The 1,157-nt window shown below is 39.2% G+C and overlaps 1 protein-coding gene across 1 annotated transcript; it reads left to right on the top strand.

Moving 5' to 3' along the window:
- Nucleotides 1-575, top strand: LOC115621729. Its single transcript, XM_030515458.1, has 3 exons — nucleotides 1-105; nucleotides 174-305; nucleotides 375-575. The coding sequence occupies exons 1-3, from the start codon at nucleotides 40-42 to the stop codon at nucleotides 486-488; spliced, it is 312 nt and encodes a 103-aa protein (XP_030371318.1). The 5' UTR covers nucleotides 1-39; the 3' UTR covers nucleotides 489-575.
- The last annotated feature ends 582 nt before the right edge of the window (nucleotides 576-1,157 follow it).

The following is a 1,157-nucleotide window of genomic DNA, read 5'->3' as shown; positions in this document are numbered from 1 at the left end:
TCTTCGGCGCTATATACAAGTATTAATAAGGAATAAATCATGCATTGTAACGCAAGCGTTAAACTATCGTGGGTGGCATTGCTCCTGTTGATACTGTTTAAAACGGTAGTATATCTGCAATATATTTGTGTTATATTTAGGATCGAACGTTTTTGTTTATTTGTGCGGTACAGGGATGTACGCAGATGCGTCGCACGATAACTGTGCCCAACAGAAAGGGAGCGGAGCTGAAACAGCAATCTATGATGGCCGCCCTTACAGCTAATAATGATCAACTGATGCCCAGTTTCCCAAAACTTACTGCGGTCTGTTAAAGCTATTTATTATTTAATTTATTCGATCAAGAATAAATCAAAATACCCTTCCCCATACAGATTGAGCGCAGAGCATTGGCGAAAATCTGTCAGAAGAAGGGCATGCGTTGCAGATTTGCTGAGGAATGCTGCAGCAATGTTTGCCTCAAGCTAACAAGACGATGTGTGCACTAAAATCAAGTTATGGACAAAGTAATAACAAAATAAACATTGGATATTTGGAATTACACTGAATAAATCTATATGTATTGACACTTTAAAGTTACTTGTGTCTTTAACACTACACAGACATTTAAAGTTGACATGCAATTGATTTTCCAGATAATGAGGCATGTGTGGCATTGTTGTTGTAGCTATCGTTGTCATCGTCATTCATTCGCTCTCACTTGGCCATAATAAACTGTATCAAATGACACGCCCATCCACACTCAACCTCACATATACACAAGGCCACACGCTCCCCAACCCACACTTACTGGCAAACGAGCAAATGCCGCGCAGCAATCGTCAGTAATGTGAAATGAAGTGTTGGCATCGCACAATCAACTGACAATATGTTTGTGTTGGTAAACGTTCGACACATACACACACACACACACAGAATATGTATGTGTGTACTATACATACACTCTTTCAGCTAGACTTGACTGAGCTGCGAACAATATTTCCGCAATTGCAGACAATGGCTTTGAGACAGCATGTAAATTTTTACATTCATTGGCATGCATTGACACATACACATATACATATACATACACTCATGTGTGTGTATACATAAACACACACATTTATACGTATGCCTATCTCAAGTGATCCTTTTCACACATACAAAGCGCACACAAT

Source organism: Scaptodrosophila lebanonensis, unplaced genomic scaffold (genome assembly GCF_003285725.1).
Source record: "Scaptodrosophila lebanonensis strain 11010-0011.00,11010-0021.00 unplaced genomic scaffold, SlebRS2 tig00000024-arrow-pilon, whole genome shotgun sequence".
NCBI lineage: Eukaryota > Metazoa > Arthropoda > Insecta > Diptera > Drosophilidae > Scaptodrosophila > Scaptodrosophila lebanonensis.
The sequence above is the reverse complement of the archived record's forward strand: the minus strand, read 5'-3'. Positions and strand labels throughout refer to the sequence as shown.